Source organism: Phyllopteryx taeniolatus, chromosome 4 (assembly GCF_024500385.1).
Source record: "Phyllopteryx taeniolatus isolate TA_2022b chromosome 4, UOR_Ptae_1.2, whole genome shotgun sequence".
In the NCBI taxonomy this organism is placed as follows: Eukaryota; Metazoa; Chordata; class Actinopteri; order Syngnathiformes; family Syngnathidae; genus Phyllopteryx; species Phyllopteryx taeniolatus.
The window spans coordinates 7,648,299-7,667,601 of record NC_084505.1 but is presented as its reverse complement, the minus strand read 5'-3'; the positions used below and the strand labels follow the sequence as shown (position 1 = coordinate 7,667,601).

The 19,303-nt window shown below is 43.1% G+C and overlaps 1 protein-coding gene across 4 annotated transcripts in view; it reads right to left on the bottom strand.

Annotated features, from left to right (window-relative positions):
* Positions 1-19,303, bottom strand: part of ctnna2 (catenin (cadherin-associated protein), alpha 2) — a 373,639-nt gene that overhangs the window by 319,908 nt on the left and 34,428 nt on the right. For all 4 annotated transcript variants that reach the window (XM_061772277.1, XM_061772275.1, XM_061772273.1 and 1 more), the window contains exons 3-4: positions 1,870-2,065; positions 430-596 (exon numbers count right to left, since the gene is read on the bottom strand). In XM_061772277.1, the coding sequence (XP_061628261.1) occupies positions 430-596; positions 1,870-2,065 (363 nt within the window). The remainder of the gene's footprint in view (positions 1-429; positions 597-1,869; positions 2,066-19,303) is intronic.

Sequence of the window (19,303 nt, the reverse complement as noted above, 5' to 3'; positions counted from 1 at the left end):
TGCAAAGAACGATAGAATAAAATGTTTTGGGTGATCTTCCTCATGCAGCAAGATAATGACACCTCCCCCCAAAAAAAACACTTGTTAAAACAATAGACAGGTTTATCAAGGGCCAAGAATTGGAAAATTTTAGACTGGCCAAATCAAAATCCAGATAGAAACCCTTTAGAGCATGCATTTTAGCTAAGCAATAGACTGAAGGGAGTAACCCCACCGCCTAAAAGAAAAAAGTTCTGAAAGAGGCTGCGGTGAATTCCTGCAAAAGCATCACAAAAGGAGAATGCAAAAGTTTGGTAATGGCAGTGGGCCATTTTATTTTACGTCTATCTCATCTAATATAATATATATGACATGTAAGGTGTCACACACCCAGTTACACGAAGCAAATGCAACCTAAAAACCACATTGCAACTTCATCATCAATCTTACAATTTTAAGGTGGGCCAGCAGCCTCATAACATCAGCCATGTCGGCAAGGATGAGCAGGCGTGTGACAGCAGACAGCAGGGCCCGGGCAGCCCTCACCATGGTGCCACGTTTCACTGAGGAACAGGGGTCATCAGCAAACTCTGAGGAGGCAATGCGCATAGTCTCTCCTGGAAAAATAATAACAATTTAAAAATACAGATCGATATCGTATAGTTATGTTACTTTGCACACTATATATGTAGTTGTGTGCAAACAATAGGATGTGGATGGTAGATATGTATATTAATATGTTAAAAAAAATCTTTGAGCTGAATTAAATGTGTTTTAGCAACGCTAAGAGATTTTAAAACCTCATTCCAGAATACGTAAACTAAGGTTGTTTTCTGTGATTAATTTCAAATCAGTCGAGCACGACTTTTGGTCACACCAAATCAAATGAACCACACTAAGGTGAAAAACAAACTACATTATATTTGAAACTACAGCTGCCACCAATAGGCGACTAATCACGATGACGTTGATAATCAAAATCGTCTACAATTAATTTAAAAGTCGTCGTTTTTTGTTTTAAACATTTTTTTCACTCCATTCCTACCGCTTGCTTGCGCTTTTTGTGAGCCTTTAATGGCCGGTAGTCGTGACGCACATGTGCAGGAGATGTCATCCAGTGACATACTGTCATGGGCTGTTCTTTAGTTTCGATTATATTTAGTTTTGTTTCATGTTTTCCTGTGTCCTGTCTTGGGTGCTTGTTTGGTTGTGTCCACCTGTTCTCGTCAACCCTCTACCTAGTGTCGCCCAATCAGCTCCCTCTCGCCACTCGTGTCTTGTCCAGGTGTTCCTCGTCTTGTCAATTAGTTTATATTTAGTTCCCTGCTTTCTTTCAGTCAGTGTTGCTGCATTGTCATTTCTCAAATGTCGTTTGTCTTAGCCCATGTTTCCATCTTTCCTGCCATGTTAATTAGTGGTCAGTATTTAGGTTTCCATTCTTTCTTTGTTACTTTGATTATAGATTTTTGGACTTTGTGATATTAGTATTTAGATTTTTACATGTGCCCTGTTTGCCATCTTTGTTTCTGTAAATAAATGTTTTTTTGAAATGCTTTTTGGGAGGCAAGGAGGCACTCCCTCCTTGCCTCCCTGCAATTGGGTCCTACACTTCTTTGCCTCCGGTTTTCTCCGGGGACTCCGGTTTCCTCGCACATCCCAAAAACATGCTCATTAGGTAAATTGAAGACTCAAAATTGTCCGTAGGTATGAATGTGAGTGCGAATGATTGTTTGTTTCTATGTGCCCTGCGATTGGTTGGCAACCAGTTCAGGGTGTACCCCGGCTCTCGCCCGCAATAAGGTGGGATAGGCTGCAGCATACCCGCAACCCTAGTGAAGATAAGCGGTGTAGAAAATGGATGGAATGGAAAATGGGCTTTAACATGCTGACCTTGTTTACGGACATCATCAACGGCAGCAATGAGCTCCTCTTTGAGATCTTGGCTGTCTTTAGCAATCTGCTCTCCCTTCTCCAAGAAGTTTTGAGTAGCCTGTTCAACTGAGACTGCCAAGACATGAGCCTTCTTGGAGCGTCCCTTTTTCTTACTGGATGGTCCTTTGTTGCTTGTGTTTACCAAAGTAGTCACCTAGGAAGCATAGAAGAGGAAAAAACAGTCAGACAGAGACAGTATCAGAGAGTTTGCAGTACCTCTAAGGGTCTACAAGTAACAACTGTCCATTACAAAGATCTATTCAGTAATCGTAAGAAAATGGATGGATGGATGGATTACACCTAGATAGCGCTTTTCTAGGCACTCAAAGACGCTTTACAATTTCACGCATTATTCATTCACTCCTTAGTCCCACACTGGTGGTGGTTAGACACTTGTCTGTAGCTATAGCTGCCCTGGGGCAGTCTGACGGAAACGCGGCTGCCATTCTTTGCGTCTGGCCCCTCCGACCACCACCATTCATTCACTGGCAATGTGGGTTAAGTGTCTTGCCCAGGGACACCACAATGACATGCGACTGGGCAGGGATATGAACCAGCGACCCTCTGGTTTCAGGGCGTTCTCTTACCCTCTCCCATGCCGCCCACAACTTAGTGAACATTAGCTCTGTGCATACCCTAAGTACATGACAATAAACACTGTCAACTATGTTTCTCAAGCAGAACCCTTTTGGAGCTTGTATTTTGCTGAGACAGAACTCCTTAAAACATACTGCACACAATCTGCTGTAATCTGTCTGACAGGATAGGAGGTATTTGATGCCTTCACTCTATAAATGTGCCAAAAGTAAAGTATATTCCCTCTTGGTTGCAATATTTTAACAAGCTTTATCAGCATGTTCTCAATTTTTCAGCAAATGGAATTCATGATTTACTTTTTTACATACATGCTCATGCCCCAACAGAGAGTTTGTTACAAAGTGCAATGGCACGGTTATTTAAATCTGTTTGGAATTAATATCTCATTATTAATGAGACAAAGGAAACCTGTGCACAATACACACTCCTCCTCATGTTAGTGCTGAATATTTAACTAAATTCCCTTACTTTGTGGCAAATCAAATCAATAAATAGATTGTTATTTTGTTAGAGTTTTCTTGCAAAATTTTGCCATAGCAAAAGTCTGCATGGATGGAGCTCAACTTCCCATACCCGTCCGTCTTCATGATCTTAATTAGACTGCAAACTAGTTGAGACTGAATCAACAGTGCTTTTGCTTGCTTGTTTAGAGTGAAGTAGTACTCCATTTTACCTCAATTGCTTCAAGACAATTACTGGTAATCAACAATCGATTCTACACAATTGAGAGAACTCTTAACAGTTAATATACTGTAGATATACTGTACAAGGCCACACTCAAAAAAGTCTCAAAATTAAACCAGGCTGTTTATTTTTCGAAGTCATTTCAGGTCGAAAGTTATGCTTCACTGAAAAAAAAAAACTACAAATAGATAATATGGCAGTTCCATCGGTAGTTAATGATTCATATGTTATTGTGATAAAACCTAATCATGACCGAAGAGAATACTCTTAACAACAATGTCCAGCTCCAGAAACATATAGTAAATATAAAGTCACAGAAGGCATCCAATCACTGTTAATGAAATCCAATTTAATTGATTTAGCACTATAACTGCAGAAGTAATATCACAAAGTACTTGTAGTACACCTACATCCTTTGAAAAAGGATTTCATTCTTGAGATATCCTACAGAGCAATAAGCAATATATTGGCCGATCATACCATTAAACAGTACTGCCAACAGTCGAAAAGTACTATTTGTAAACTAATGGGGCCAGGAAAGGTACATCTTTAAAGATAATACTGAAGGATAGACGATTTAAATGATTTAATTATTCTGCTGCTTTAGGGGCTGTGTTAAACATGCAGGCTATGGCACAATGTAGCCAAGTATTTTGAAAGGATTTCATAGGATTTCAGAAAATATTATTCATAAATTATCAACCGCACTCAGTACAGCACAGACCACAGCCAAGGCTAAATCATCCTACCCTGTTGGCCAATAGCGTAGTGGCAAACAAAGGAGGAAAATGTCCGAGTGGTCAAAACACAACAGAGCCGATTGTAATCTTGTTCAGAAAATAAACCTGGTCATTTCTCATTTCCAGTCGACATGTAACAACTTCAGACCTGTAGGTAGCAGTAATGCAAATTACAAAGTGGTCAACAACTGACAAATGAACGAATGAGAGGCAATATAAATGTCTTTTGTGGCTCTTTTTCCCAGAATGAAAAATAACAAATTTCTGAACGTTACCTCAGATCCATACAAAAATGTATAGTTTCTGTCATATCTCAAGCAGTTTTAGTTATGGACACAATAACAATTTTCTTTTTTGAGTTTTGACGATGATTATACTTGGTTTTGAAATCTTATTAATTCGATTTCTGTAATATAAAAAATACAAAATTTGTTTTGCTAGACTTTGGCGTGTACTCAGTTTTGTAATATTGTAACATTATATTTAGGCCTATTTGTTTTTTTGTTTTTTTTAATCAATTTTGTGTGTGCACAAAACACATTTGCAATCAATGGCCCACATTTGTGGGAGTATTATGGAGTATTGTGTGCTATGGAAAATACTGATTCTATTTCATCCCTGCTCACTGAATAGTCCCTTCGCGCATGCACCGTTCAATTACGCATACCAAAAAAGTCACGTGTGACACCCGATGACCCGGAACGGGTGTAAGTTCCGGTGTCACACGGGGCTCAGTTCCTCTTTTCTTCTCGCGTGCCTTTTCGAATACTGCTGGGTACAGCGACTGGAAACAAATAGGAATTGTCTATCGGACATAATTTCCCCGTCGCTGGTAGCCTTGTGACTGTCAAGTCGGCACTGCAAAGCTTCGCTCTCCAAAGGCTGCGAAGAGGATTTGGTTTGTGTTGAGAAATTGTTTGTTGCTGCAGTGGTGTCTCTTTTGTTTTGTAGTAGAACGACTCTCTAACCTGTCCCAATGAGGCCATGGTAGGGTCGTTGACTCTATTTGTTCTTTGCGACAGAATGGTTACCGCACCGTTGAACGTGTTGTGGTTTAACTACTGATTGTCCGATTTGGCCTGGTGTTCAGGGCGGTTTTCGCATCCCCTATCCCATCTTATGACGTTGCGACTTCTCGACGCGAGCCACCGATGGGGTGTCCCAGCTCTGCTGGGTTTATAACTTTCGACGGTGGCCTTTGCTGGTGACAGCTTTCGCCCCCCCTATATATATATAAATATATATATATATACACACACATTCACACAGGGCTTTGCTGTGGAACATACACTGCAAGCACACAGAAAGCTACAGCACGTCGTACCTTTCCACCAGGACTGTCCCATTGAAGTCAAAGCTCCTTGATGTGTTGTTCTTCAACAGTGTCTTAAAAAGCTTGATGTATATTTAATTATGCCCTGAATAACCTCATAGCAGGCACTTTGGTTCAGGGAATTTATCTACCTTCATTCAGATTTAACAGTGCTATCTTTATGAATATATAATGCTGTCTTTGCACGCAGATGCCAGAATATCCCAAGAACAAGCTCGTGGGAAAAACAAAACAAAGACTTTGAGATTAACACTGCATCTAGGTGGGTGTTGAAGTTCTTAGGTTGGCATCAGATTCACCCTTATATTGCCCATGGGTACAGTTATTTTTCAGCACCTAAAATATAAACTGCCTTTGGACTGAGGTAAACCTAGCAGCTAGTTACGCTTTTCAAAATACTGCATTCGCTGACTGGCATTGTTGTGCTTTAAATGATACCAATCAATGGTATGCTATTTGGAGCTTATATATTTAACTTTCAATAGTGACTTGTAATATTTTAGTTTTCCAAATGACAACCACAAGATTTTGACTTGATTGTGAACATAGCATGGAGGAAAAGCAAGATACTGTTTACATGCTGAGTGATAACATCAGGCCGCTCCGACACTACAGCTTTTATTAACGCTGCCAAGGCATCCAAGTTCACTGTCTTTTACACAGTGACACAGGCAGAAGACAGACATTGTGGCTGGATAACTTTTGGAGCATGATCTGCTCTGACAGCCATCAAATTCATACTTGGCTTGCTGCAGCAATGACGCAAGTACAACAGACTGCAAGGAACAATAGCTCAGTTGATATGGAAAATGCATATATTTACAAATATACAATAAATACACCATAAATTGAAAGTGAGAAAAAAAAATCAAGAAATGTAAACAAAATGTGTCTGACACAAGCACTAAAACTCCATATGCACAAATCTTGAAGGGAGAAAAGATTAATCTGTTGCGACCTCATCGCAGAAAAGTCCTACAAGGTAAGGTAAGGTAAAAAGACAATGACATCAATTATGATGTGCATCAACAGCAATAGCTTATACTGTAACAAATTCAAATTGTACAGTTGGTAAATTTACAGAATGGAGTCAAATACCTTGAGTATTAATGTAAACCCTTCTTTTCAGAAAAAAAATAACTAGTCCACTAGTAATGTTTGCCCAGTTCACTTCACTATGAACTGGTAAGTGCCTGTTTTCATCATGTGAATTAGTAACTTTGCTTGGATTTTTTATTTTTTTTTGAAAGACCATACTGCGGTTATTTTATTAACAAGAAAATACAACAGGATTTGAAAGGTCGTACATTGGTGATCAAGCTGCCACAGTGGGAAGGCTAACCTTTCCCTGCATGGTACGTGAGGGCTTGGTGTGCATTGTGCTCCCATTTTATTGCTCATCAATCCCATTAAATGCCATGTGGCCTTTTCTCTCAGAACACTGGCCGGTGGATTCTCCATTCAGCTGTAAATCCCTGTGGCCCTTTGTAGATGTTTAATTTTCTGCCTTCAGCCTCCGATACACGTGAGTGAAGGCTTTGACTTTACACAAGGGAATAGCGTGTGTGTGCGTGTGTGTGAAGGGCAAGTCAAGTTAACATTACATTAGCCCAAATGACATACACATAAATTCAAAAGATCCAAAGAAATTCTATTAATCCAGTATATCTTACTCTATACAACGTTGCCGTACATAGGGTTCTTAGGCCGAAATGTAACGTGTATAGTAAGGGAAAGGCTAATGGGGCGAAAAGCAACATGACGATGACAAGTTGCATATACAGTAAATCATTTACTTAAGGCCATATTCTCTCATTTGGGTAAGAGGGAAAAGGCGTGCAGTTGCACACTTTCTGGCTGGGCAGATTCTCCCATCTACCTAAGTCTGTCATTTACACACCTTGATGCCAGATTTGCACTCTGGGTGGTGCAACCCAAAAATGTGTGGCGTTCCTTGTCAAAGCTGTTCTTCTGCGAATTCTCCAGTCAAGCAATACAAAAAGTATTTGGACAGCCACCGATTTTGCAAGTTGTGCCAATTAAAAAGATGAGAGAGATCTGTAATTTTCATCATAGGCATACTTCACCTGTGAGAGACAATGCGAAAGAAAAGCCAGGAAATCACATTTTATGATTTTTAAATAATTTATTTTTATATTCTTGCAAAAAATAAATATTTGGACACCTACCAGCCAGCAAGAATTCTGGCTCTCACAGACCTGTTACTTCATCTTTAAGAAGATCTTCGATACTTCACACGTTACTTGTATTAATGACACCTTTTTGAACTCCATATTTCTATAAAAGACACCTGACCACACAATCAAACAGTCAGACTCCAACCTCTCCACAATGGCCAAGACCAGAGAGAGTACATGCCCGCATTGCATCACGTGACCGACGAATTGGCCCGCGCAGCCCCTCTGTGTCGCTTGACGCGCACATGGCAAAAATTGTTGGTGCGCGTAGAATGCCGCGTAGATCATCTCTCGTGATTGGTCCGTTATAGGCACATGCTGTGATGACGTACTCAGCGTGCCCCTTGGTTCTACATACCATCTAAGCCGCCGCCTTCTCAATCGATTTTGCAGCATAATTAAACGTATCATCCGGTCATCTAGGGCCATTTCTTTGAGCAGACTACGGTCACCATTGTTGTTGCTCTGTTCCTTGTTACAGAAAGGAAAGTAAAAACGGCTACTGGAAATGGCCACAAAATACAGAGGAAACTCCACCCTGTGGGGTCCTAGCCAATACCAGCCGTAGCAACACCCTCGACTTGGAGGAGAACTGCAGCACACTTTCAAAACAGCGCGCGTGGGTTGCGCTCGAGTATAAAGGCAAACTACGCGTGGGACAGCCGCAGTCACGTTAGCGCGGTCGCCGTCCGCGCGAGTATAAAGAAGCCTTTAGTAAATCATAATGTTCCAGCAATGGTAAGCTATTTTTAGAACAGACGCGCTGGCTCCTCACGTTCCTATTGGCACCGTGTTGGTGATCCCTGCTCTTAAATAGTCCATCCATCCATTTTCTGCGCCGCTTCTCCTCACTTGGGTCGTGGGCTGCTGGAGCCTATCCCAGCTATCATCGGGTAGGAGGCGGGGTACACCCTGAACTGGTTGCCAGCCAATCGCAGGGCACATACAAACAAACAACCATTCGCACTCACATTCACACTTATGTGCAATGTAGAGTTGTAAATTAATCTACCACGCATGTTTTTGGGATGTGGGAGGAAACCGGAGTACCTGGAGAAAAGGCACGCAGGCACGGGGAGAACATGCAAACTCCACACAGGTGGGGCCGGGGAACACACCGGCCGGGGATTGAACACACCTCAGAACTGTGAGGCAGACGCTCTAACCAGTCGTCGTTACATAGTGCTACAAAAAAATATAAAATACAAAAACAAATGTATTTACAATTAAACTTAACTATTTCAGGCTTAACTTTTATTTACTAAACTAATTTAAATTTTAAAAAAAATTAATTACTACAAAACACGAGACAATATAAGTTAAATTATGTACGAACAAAAGAAAAAAAAATCTCCATCCAAATAATTGTTCTACAGCCAAGGTATCACCGGAAATAATGAGACAAAGTCAGCACCAAGTGTGGGCTCTCTGGAGTCCTTTAGATTACACCTGTGATGTTTAAATAAAGAATGAAATCACACATCTACTTTTGTTCCCCATTCATCCTCTTGCTCCGTCTTTCTCATGAACACATTCAACAGAAGCGATGAGGCAGGCTCACTGTCGAAGTGCTTTGAAGATCCGAAATGCATCAGCTGTAATCTGCTTGTAGATCTGTTCATCATCACCATGCCTTTGGCTATGGTATTAGATCACAATCATCTCATTGCAGTGCCTGAATGAACCAGTGTCAGTGTTAGTGCTTGGCCCTTTAGTAGCACTGTCCTCGACATCACAAGGGATGCATTCATTTTAACCTTGAGCTCTCCACGTCGCCCACAGCTCTCAAGCATGAATAATAAAATGTTCAACTTTTTTTTTGTTTGTTTAAGTCTATGACTTAGTGAGAATATATACTTTCTACCAGTTCATCAAGTTTTAGGCTCGTGAGATTTTTATCTGAAGCAGTCAGCTCTGATGTGATGTCCTTTCCATGGTGGATCAGAAGCATCTGACAACCAGCATCTGTGCTTGGCAGCTGTTCAGAACCCTGGAGCAAACCATATGCTGACAAAGCAAGGTAGAGCAAGATGCCTGAAGACAGATGAGTGGCTCTTTTGGAACATCCCATGTAGTACGAAGATGGCTGAAAACATGGTGCGAAATAGGGGTGGTAAAAAATATCGATTCATCGATGCATTGCAATTCTTCCTTTTGTAATTCAATATCGATTCAGCACATCCTCTGAATCGATTCACCTCTTGGCCAGTGGGGGGTGCTTTGTGCTTGATTCAAATTGCATTGGCAGTAGCTGCACTCGACCAAACAACAACAAAATGCCGACTAAACAAGCAGCCACGGCGGCGGCAGTGTAAGTAAATGACTTCTACTTTTAAATCTGATGTTTGGGATCATTTTGGATTCCCCCCTAAATCCAGACAAAAGACACCTGAAAATATGATACGCAATACTAACACGAAAACACGTCAGAAGTCTCCATCCCAAAGCTGTACAGAGTAAAGACAGCGTTCTTGTAATAGTGAAGACAGCAGAAAGAGTGTCTTCTATATGATGACTGGACTTCCAGTGCAACTAACCACTACATACATAAATACAGTCTCCTCCAAAAGTATTGGAACGGCAAGGTCAATTCCTTTGTTTTTGTTGTATACTAAAGACATTTGGATGATTGACTTGGCCAGTCTAAGACCTTCAACTTTTTTCCCCCTGATGAAGTCTTTTGTTGTGTTGGCAGTGTGTTCTGGGTCATTGTCTTGTTGCATGATGGAGTTTCTCCCGATTAGTTTGGATGCATTTTTCTTTAAATTGCCAGACAAAAAGGTTTGCCAACCTCCACAGGACATGAGTGAAGATATCACAATCCACTGTTCAAAGAAGATTTCGAGAAATATACAGGCCATACCACAAGATGCAATCCACTCATCAGCAAAAAGAACCGGAAGGCCAGATTGGATTTTGCAAAGTACAAAGATGAGCCACCAAAGTTTTGGAACAAAGTTTTCTGGTCCAGTGAATCCAAGATTAATCTTTACCAAAGTGATTGAAAGGCCAAAGTATGGAGAAAAAAAGGATCTGCTTATGATCCAAAACACAAAAGCTTATCTGTGAAGCATGCTGGAGGTAATGTCATGGCTAACATGGTTGCTTCTGGAACAGGCTCACTCGTCTTTATTGATGATGTAACTCATGATGACTCGGCAGAATGAATTTTGAAGTCTACAAAACCATTTTGTCTGGCAATTTATATTATTATACATGGGTGCGCATTATACACGAGAAATTACGGTAAATACCATGAAATAAAAGCTGCAATTCTGAACTTTTGTCTCATATTCATCTTTTGATTTGAAACCAAAATGCCTTCACTATACAACAAAAACAAAATAATTGACCTTGCCATTCCAATACTTTTGGAGGGGACTGTATCACTTCTCACTTCCTTTCTAACGAGTGGGAATTAGGGTCAGATGTTCTGCAGACTAGAGCCCTGCAACAGAAGCCACACAGGGAGGGACCAATATACACTTGACCTTTTGCAGTGTGAACACAACTATCATGTTTTTCTTTACTTTTGGACTATATGCACAAATAAGTTCTGTGCAAACTTTTATTTTCAGATATTTATTGCTTACAAAATGTGACGTGACATATGTCGTATGTTTACATGGCATCAAACATAAAATTGTCAGAATTTTCTCTTATTTGTGTATTTCTGCTTGTTACTGAATCAATATTGGAACAATTCAATATTGAATCAAATCGAATTGAAACCTTAAGAATCCATATCGAATCGTGAGGTTCCTAAAACTCGTTCACTGCCATTAAATTCAAACGACGGCTATTAAATTCAAATGTTAACATGGCGGCACGGTGGACGACTGGTTAGAGTGTCTGCCTCACAGTTCTGAGGACCGGGGTTCAACCATTCCACTTAACATGGATATTTGACTTCTAAAGCAGTCAATCGCAGTGATGTGTTTAAGTGTTATGCAAAGTACTTTTAAAAGTAATTAGTTATAGTTACTAATTATTTTCCCCAAAAAGTGTAAAAATTGGCAACTGAAATACTTCTTGATAACTGTATTAAGTTAACAGGGAAAGTAATTTTTGTTTTTATATTTAAAAATCTGACTCCGGTGCTGATGATAATTTTATTCATGAGGGCTTGTCGTGTCAGCTTCAGCTTCCCCTCGAGCCCCTCCCTTTCCCTAAGAAGGTCACTGCCTTGGACGGGCATCTCATCTCCCGTTACCCACCAAACTGCATCATTCACCCTGCTCATTTCCGGAAATCACCATGAAACCATCCAGCTTTTTGTCATTCCCTCCCCAGAGACTCCGTTAGTCCTTGGTATCCCCTGGCTCCAGAAACACAACGCTGACATTGATTGAACTCATCTGTCCATCACCATTCTGTCATTCCCATTGTCTTCTTTTGGCCATTCCTCCCTCCAGTAAACCGCCGCCACCAGCCACACCTGTCGATCTCTCCCGTTCACGGAAGAATACCATGACCTCTCGCCAGTGTTCAGTAAAGATCTTGCGGTTTCACCTCCCTCCCCCACCGCCCCTATGACTGCGCCATTGACCTCCTGCCCGGTCCCCCTCTCCCTTCCAGCCGCCTGTTTAACCTGCTGACCCCACTGCTGACCTCTCGAGTCGAGGTCAACAGAATACTTCGAAGACCTCCTCAATTCCACCGACACGCCTTCCCATGAGGAAGAAGAGTCTGGGGTCACTGAGGCGGGCTCTCCTATCTCTGGGGTTGAGGTCACACTGCTCAGCCTCCCTGGTAAGGTCTATTCAGGGGTGCTGGAGAGGAGGGTCCATTGGGAAGTCGAATCTCAGATCCAGGAGGAGCAGTGTGGTTTTCGTCCTGGTCGTGGAGCAGTGGACCACCTCTACACCCTCAGCAGGGTCCTCGAGGGTGCATGGGAGTTCGCCCAACCAGTCTACATGTGTTTTGTGGACTTGGAGAAGGCGTTCGACCGTGTCCCTCATAGAGTCCTGTGGGGGTGCTTCGGGAGTATGGGGTACCGAACCCCCTGATACGGGCTGTTCGGTCCCTGTATGACCGGAGTCAGAGTCTGCATATCCGGCAGTAAGTCTGACTCATTCCCGGTGAGGGTTGGACTCCGCCAACGCCAAGGCTGCCCTTTGTCACCGATTCTGTTCATAACTTTTATGGACAGAATTTCAAGGCGCAGCCGAGGCGTAGAGGGGGTCCGGTTTGGTGGCCTCAGTATTGCATCTCTGCTTTTTGCAGATGATGTGGTTCTGTTGGCTTCATCAAGCCGTGATCTCCAACTCTCACTGGAGCAGTTCGCAGCTGAGTGTGAAGCGGCTGGGATGAGAATCAGCACCTCCAAATCTGAGACCATGGTCCTCAGTCGAAAAAGGGTGGCGTGCCCTCTCCAGGTCGGGGATGAGATCCTGCCCCAAGTGAAGGAGTTCAAGTATCTTGGGGTCTTGTTCACGAGTGAGGGAAGAATGGAACGGGAGATCAACAGGCGGATCGGTGCAGCGTCTGCAGTAATGCGGACTATGTATCGGTCCGTTGTGGTAAAGAAGGAGCTAAGCCGAAAGGCGAAGCTCTCAATTTACCGATCTATGTTCCTACCCTCACCTATAGTTCACGAGCTGTGGGTCGTGATCGAAAGAACAAGATCCTGGATTCAAGTGGCCGAAATGAGTTTCCTCCGCAGGGTGTCCGGGCTCTCCCTTAGAGATAGGCTGAGAAGCTCGGTCATCCGGGAGGGCCTGAGAGTAAAGCCGCTGCTCCTCCACAATGAGAGGAGCCACATGAGGTGGCTGGGGCATCTGATTTGGATGCCTCCCAGACGCCTCCCTGGTGAGGTGTTCCGGGCACATCCCACCGCGAGTAGACCCCGGGGACGACCCAGGACACGTTGGAGAGACTACGTCTTACGGCTGGCCTGGGAATGCCTTGGGATCTCCCCGGAAGAGCTGGATGAAGTGGCTGGGGAGAGGGAAGTCTGGGCGTCCCTGCTAAAGCTACTGCCCCCGCGACCCGACCTCGGATAAGCAGTAGAAAATGGATGGATGGATGGATGCTTTTTTTTCCCCGATGCCTTTCCTCTTCCGAGCGTAATTACGATGTGGGGAATCGTGAGCTACTAATCATCATCTGGGCCCCGGAGGAGTGGAGGCACTGGCTGGAGGGGACTATCGTTCCGTTTATCATATGGACCGACCACAAAAACATCGCTGATCTTCGTTCCACCAAGCGGCTTAAGCCCCGGCAAGCTCGTTGGGCCTTATTTCTCAGTCGTTTTAATTTCAGCCTCTCCTTCCGCCCTGGTTCCCACAACGGCAAGCCTGACACACTCTCTCGTATTTTTTCACCCCCCTCCAGCCCAGCAGAACCGGAACCCATCCTTCCTTCCTCTTGGTTCATTGGGGCTGCCACTTGGAAAATCGAACAAACTCAGAGAAAGCTCAGAGAACCCAACCTGATCCCAAGACCGGACCCACTGACCGTCTCTTCATGCCCAACTCCGCCCTCTCAGAAGTACTTCAATGGGCCCATCACTCCAAAATAACCTGTTATCGTGGAATCACACGAACCATCAACAACACTTCTGGTGGCCCGGCCTGGTCAAAGACACCCGTAAGTTCGTCCTAGCCTGCTCTGTCTGTGCCCGAGGTAAAGCCTCACATCAACCCCTAGCTGGTCTGCTGCACCCTTTACCCATTCAGAGCCCACATTTCCCTGGACTTTGTCACCGGCCTACCCCCCTCTGAACGTAACACCTTCATACTCACCATCATAGATGGTTTCTCCAAGTGTGTCCATTATGTACCGTTTCCCATGTTGCCCTCTGCTTTGGAAACCGCTAACATATTAGTCCTCCACGTATTCAGACTTCATGGCATTCCAATAGACATTGTCTCAGACCGAGGTCCTCAGTTCTTCTCCCAGGTCTGGAAGGAGTTATGCAAGGCGGTGGGCACAGCAGCCAGTCTGTCTTCCGGCTACCACCCCCAATCCAACGGCCAGATGGAGCGGGCAAACCAGAGCCTGGAATCTGCTCTTCACTTTGTTGCCGCTCGGAATCCCGCCTCCTGGAGCACCTTCCTTCCATGGGTGGAATTTGCCCATAACACCCTTACCAGCTTCACCACAGGTATGTCTCGATTCATGACCTGTTACGGTTTCCAACCTCTTTTATTTAAGGAACAGGAGCATACGGTGGCGATTCCCGCTGTGAGGGAGCACCTACTACGGGTCAAATGGAAGGACGTCAGGGCTGCTCTTACTCGTTCTGCTGAGAGGAACAAGCGGCTGGCAGATCTCCATCGGTTGCCCACCCCAGCTTGTGATGTCCAAGTTACTTGCTGTCATGAGTGAGATGCCATGTTTTTTCCTGCAGTCCCGTTTTTTGGAGCTTGGGTGGCGCTTCATTCCTCACCTCCCTCTACAACCCCCCACCCCCCCCCCCCCCCCAACTCTCCCCCAGCAATCAGCACCACCTTGGCCGCGCATCTGTCCTCTATCAGCACTCATCACTGCCTGCATAAAAGCCTGCCGGATCCAGGAAACCATCGCCAGAGTATTCACACATTGTTGTGGTACACAGGCCGACCCTTGCACGCTCGTACGTGATTCACTCGCTTTCCCCAAATCATTATTACCTCCTTGTGTTCTCCTTCGTCTCCAGTGCTCCTTCCGTACCCCCCGCCTCGCTGTCTGCTCCAGCCACGCCCCCAAGCTATCCCACCTGCTTACGTATCCGCTTCCTGCTCGCTCCTTGTCTCGACGGTCTATCATCTCGCCTGGGATATCCTTACATTGAGCCAACCTTCAATAAACCATTCTAATCTACTCCCTCCGCTTCACTCTGCTTTTGGGTCCAATCGAAAGCTGATACGATTAGTATCGTGACATGAGACACTTTATTATACCTGCTTGATGCTATGTTTCACTACTTGGGTATTTGTCTCTTACTAAAGTGTTGATGTTAGCGTTTAGCTGAAGTACAGTATGTCCATGATGGAATTTTCTACAGTGGCTCAAACGTGTTCACCAACCTTTTAGCTCTCAATTGTGTTATCATCAAGTCAAACAGGAACATTTTCTCTCCATTAAAATTCAACGGGACACCACCGTTCAGTGGGCTGCCTAAGGGTGAGCCAAATGCAGCCACAGCGTGTGACGCGCACCGGTCCCCATGGATACATTTTTTCCCTCTTCCTCCCCCCTCGCTCCCGCAACGTGCGGTGGAGCAACTGTGGGGCTAGTGCCCCGAACATTGCTGGACCTATATACTTATATACTATATTTTATGTTTGTTTGTTTGTTTTTTAAAGTCCATGATTATTGTGATACTTGTCCTTCTGTTGTTGAAGTAGTGGTGTGAAAATGTCCTGTTGTTGCAGTAATTCAATCACCCTCTGTGTCAGCGAGACAAACCCCTTGTCTGCTTTTACATCTGCCTTTTGTGGTGGAAAACAGCGGCATTTTGAGACTCGGAAGTTGTCTATTTCACTGAGTTTTCTCCGAAAAAAACGAATAACCTACGTGCAGGTTCCGTGAAGGCAATAGCTAGTCGATAGCAATCTTAGCCGTTTCCATTAGCAACACGCAGCAACAAAAACAGCTTGGACATAGGGCTGGGCTATTATGGAAAAAATAATAATCATGATTATTTTGACTGATATTGAAATCACCATTAATAAACACGATTATTCATTGATACTGAAACTGTTTATTTAACTACCAAAACTCAACTTTAAATATACATGAAAAGAAGAACCAGAAAGGGCTATGGCTATGAAAGGGAGATTTGAGATGGGTCTATAGTTTGCAAATATGGAAGCGTCCAGCGTTCAATTTTTTTTAGCAGAGGCTTAAAGGCAGCTACTTTAAGAGCTTTAGGAAATTCGCCTGACTGAAGTGAGCAATTGATTATTTGCTGCAAATCAGGTACCACAGACTTCGCAATAGCTTTGAAAAAGTCAGATGGTATTGAGTCAAGACAGCTCGTTGATGGTTTCAGCTGCTGAACGGTTTTCTCTACAGTTTTTTGGTCAACTGTATCAAATTATGACATGCGAATAGAGTTTTTCCTGGGTGGCTTCAGATGTAGTATAATTTTATCATTTTGCTGATTTGTGCTAATATTTGAACTGAATGATTGTATTTTTTCACTAAAATAACAAGCAAATTCATTGCATTTATCTGCTGTTAAGAGTTCTGGAGCAATCTGATTCTGGGGGTTGTGAGCTTGTTAACCACAGCAAACAGAGTGCGAGTATTGTTGAAGTTCTTCCTGATGATTTTAGAAAAGTGTTGCTGTCTAGCTCTGACTAACTCTTGGTTAAACTTACAAAGACTTTGTCTGTAGAGGTTAGAGTCAATTTGGAGTTTCGTTTTTCTCCACTTACGTTCTGGTTTCCTACACTTTGATTTAGAGGTCTTTACCATCATTGTTCTCCTCCACGGTGTTCTAGGTCGCCTCAAGATTGTCTTAGTTTTAATAGGAGTGACAGCATTCATGACATTTGAGATTTTACAGGTGAAATTATCCAAAAGTTCATCAATTGTCTCAGCATTCCCAGTTTGTAGCACAGCAATGGTCTCCATAAACTTAGTGGCGGTACTCTCATTTATGTACCTTTTCTTAATAGACAGAGGTTGTCTTTGTCAATGTCTTTGTCTCCAAAGTGTTCTGTAAATTGACTGTCTGTTGTACTAGAGCGGCTCCAACTACCGGAGACAAATTCCTTGTGTGTTTTGGACATACTTGGCAAATAAAGATGATTCTGATTCTGATTCTGATTCTGAACTTTTGGAAGAATCTGTAATTCAAAGAATATACAAAAATGGTCAGAAATAGCCATATCCTTAACGTCAATTGATAGAATTTCAACATCCTTAGAGATGACCAGGTCTAAGATGTGACCTTGATGTGGGTTGGACTCTCTTAACAAGCAACACAGGGTGCGTTCAGGGCGCATTTACAATGCAGGAACTCACATACACAACCCACGCCGTGACACATTAATCGTTTTTCTTTGATTATAACATTTTAATGATCGTGAGAAGCCAAAATCAAAATCATGACCCAGCCCTACTTGGACATAAAAGTTAGCTTCGCAGCAAAACTCACTTGATCTGGCGAGCTGTCAATACGACGGCACTGCCCGATGGCGTCACTTCTAAGCGACACACAGTAAGTGAACTACAGTTCCCAAAGGACTGTTTGACCTTCTTTCTGTATCCGTTCTATCTATGTCTGTATCCTTAATAAATACATTTTAAAACAATGCTGAAAGCTTATGTATTAAGCTAAACGACAGACAAAAACAAAGGATATTTTTACGAGAATTATAGTTAGTTTTAGTTTTGCAAACGTAAAATGGCGTTTTAGTTAGTTAACCTTCATTCATTTTCCATGCCGCTTACCCTCACTAGGGTCGCGGGCGTGCTGGAGCCCATCCCAGCTATCTTTGGCCGAGAAGCGGGGTGCACCCTGAACTGGTCACCAGCCAATCGTAGGGCACATATAAACAAACAACCATTCGTACTCACAGTCACACCTACGGGCAATTTAGAGTCTTAGTTAACATTTATTTTAAACATTACATTTTTTTATTTCATTTCCTTTACAAAAATAAATGTTCAATTTTAGTTTTAATTTTAGTTTCTTAGTTTGTTTTCATTGACTATAATAACCTTGCGCTATACTGATAGTAATCAGTCAGGTTGTAATGAATGTGGAAGTGGCCCTTCCGCTGGCAATGGGCTCTGTCGCTGTCTCGCAACACAACGTATGTGGTGTCAGATGGCAAGACACCCAAATAACACAAAAACACAATTACACTTTCGGAAAGATAGTTTCATGGCCAATTGCACAATATACTGGTAGAAGTGGGTGAAATTTTTAATGAACAAGGAAGTGCAATTCCCCCGAATGTTCCCTGCATGGAAAAAGGGCACTTGGTGTTTATATAGTGAGGAGCCATATCCTGACGTCACGAGGATACTTTTTAGCCCTGCCCAAAAAATCTGGAACACTTAGGAGGTGAAAAAGTGTTTTAAACCATATCTCAACAATTCAGTACTATAATTGTCTCAGTCTTTGCATATGTTTTTAGCACTTATCTTCATCCATCCATCCATTTTCTGAGCCGCTTCTCCTCACTAGGGTCGCGGGCGTGCTGGAGCCTATCCCAGCTGTCATCGGGCAGGAGGCAGGGTGCACCCTGAACTGGTTGCCAGCCAATCGCAGGGCACATACAAACAAACAACCATCCGCACTCACATTCACACCTACGGGCAATTTAGAGTCTCCAATTAATGCATGTTTTTGGGATGTGGGAGGAAACCGGAGTGCCCGGAGAAAACCCACGCAGGCACGAGGAGAACATGCAAACTCCACACTGGCGGGGCCGGGGATTGAACCCGGGTCCTCAGAACTGTGAGGCTGACGCTCTAACCAGTCGTCCATCGTACCGCCCCCACTTATCTTCAAACATATTTAATTTATTTAGAAACAAAATACGATTTTCGTTTTGGAGGTATTTAAAGTTGCTAAAAAAACACGCACATGCTCATCCATATGAAGTCTGCGATGTGTAAATCAAATGGCTTATTTCCTAGTATCGATACAATCAATTGATTACCTTTTAAAATTATTTAAATCGATATAATGTATTTTCGTCCAGAAGGCTAAATAGCCAAGGACAGATTAATCCAATTGGACTGTAGGGAATATAAATCGTTACATCGATATAAAGCAACACTAGTTTACATCTCAGAATCTAGAAGGTAATTTATCCTAAATTGTAAGTACTTAACAAGACCAATTTCTACAGTGCCTCAAGAAGCCAATGCTTGACTCAACCTTAAAAAAA